Below are 1,662 nucleotides of genomic sequence, written 5' to 3'. Positions count from 1 at the left end.
CCTAAAGTCCCAGCTAAAGTCCCAGCTATGGGTCCCAGAGAGCTCTCTGGAACTCTCCAGGCTTCAATTTCTGCTTCCATTGAAGGGGCTCATGGTTATTGTGAAGACTAATAGAAATACTGAACTTCAGTGACCAGCATAGAACGAGCATAAGTCCTCAACAGATCATAATGAAACAACTTAGACAATAGAATGTATTGCAGATTTTACAGAGGATATTCAAAGGAGGTATTATTAACATGATATTCAAAGGAGGTATTATTAACATTATTGTTATATTTACTTACAAATTAATATTACTAAAAATAAAATATTTGTAAGTATGAAAATGTCAATAACTCTGCCCACCAATGATGCTCTATTAAGCATTATATTATTGATCATAATATTACACTTAGACTTTGAAGAACACTTAGGAAACATTGGCATCATCTATCAAGTGATTTCCATGGTTTATCGTAATTAATCCTCAATAAACATGAATAGGTAGATCGTATCATCTTCATTCTACAAAGGGTGAAAGTGAAGTTCACAGAGGTCCCTAAAGGAGACCCATCCTTCAGGAGTTAGAACTCAGTATTGAACTAGTACTGAACTCAGGTCCTTCTGATTCAACAACCAGGGCGCTAAACCACATTGTTATCTGCCTCTCCACGTTCTTTGATAGGCAAATAACTTAATTATGCTCCTCTAAAACCTTTGTGTTCCCTGATGTAGGTTAAACCAGCAGTGATATTGTGGAAAGAAATGCCCATGGAAATGAGGAATTGGACAACTGTCCAAGAATTCACCTTGGAGGGGTTTCCTGCCATCCAGCACCTGGGAAAGGTCCTCTTCTTTGTACACCTGCTGGCGTACTTGGCATCCATTGCAGGTAATGTGGTCATAGTCACCGTCACCTGTGCTGACTCCAGGCTCCACACACCTATGTACTTTTTCCTCAGCATCTTTTCCTTCTTGGAGTGTTGTTTCATAAGTGCCGTTATTCCCAAGTTGTTGCTCATCTTTCTCTTAGGCAAACAAACCATTTCCTTTCTGGCCTGTTTCATACAAGCATTTGTCTTTGTATTTGTGGGAGCAACAGGTTTCCTCCTCATAGCAGTGATGTCTCTGGATCGGTATGTGGCCATTTGCAAGCCTCTGCATTACCCGACCATCATGAACCTGAAGACTTGCTTCCTCCTGGTCACTGCCTGCTTGGCTTTGGCCTTCCCTCTCATCACTGGGCTGGTAGTAACAGTTTCCCAGTTATCCTTCTGTGGCCCCGATATTATCCCCCACTTTTTCTGTGACCTTGGCCCCCTGATTCATCTCTCCTGTTCTGACACCAGGTCTATTGAAATGTTGGCTTTTGTCCTCACTTCCTTTATCTTGTTGACATCCCTTATCATAACTACCATTGCATACAGCAACATAGTAGTCACAGTCCTGCGACTCCCATCAGCCAAGGAGAAACAGAAAGCTTTCTCTACCTGTTCCTCTCACCTCATAGTTCTCTCACTGATGTACGGCAGCTGTGTGTTTATATATGTGAAACCAAAGCAAACGAACAGGCTGGACTCCAACAGGGAAGCTGCCCTTGTGAACACGGTGGTGACCCCACTGCTGAACCCTGTCATCTACACTCTGCGGAACAAGCAGGTCCACCAGGCTCTGAGGGAG

At 42.8% G+C, this 1,662-nt stretch overlaps 1 protein-coding gene across 1 annotated transcript; it reads left to right on the top strand.

Annotated features, from left to right (window-relative positions):
• Positions 1 to 735: 735 nt before the first annotated feature.
• LOC132016453 (olfactory receptor 6E1-like) lies at positions 736 to 1,659 on the top strand (the record flags this gene model as incomplete). Its single annotated transcript, XM_059397696.1, has 1 exon — positions 736 to 1,659. A coding segment is annotated over exon 1 (912 nt), but the record flags the coding sequence as incomplete, so codon positions are not given.
• Between the last annotated feature and the right edge of the window lie 3 nt (positions 1,660 to 1,662).

The sequence above is a fragment of the Mustela nigripes genome, chromosome 4 (assembly GCF_022355385.1).
Source record: "Mustela nigripes isolate SB6536 chromosome 4, MUSNIG.SB6536, whole genome shotgun sequence".
Classification (NCBI taxonomy): domain Eukaryota; kingdom Metazoa; phylum Chordata; class Mammalia; order Carnivora; family Mustelidae; genus Mustela; species Mustela nigripes.
This window is presented reverse-complemented; position numbering and strand designations above follow the sequence as displayed.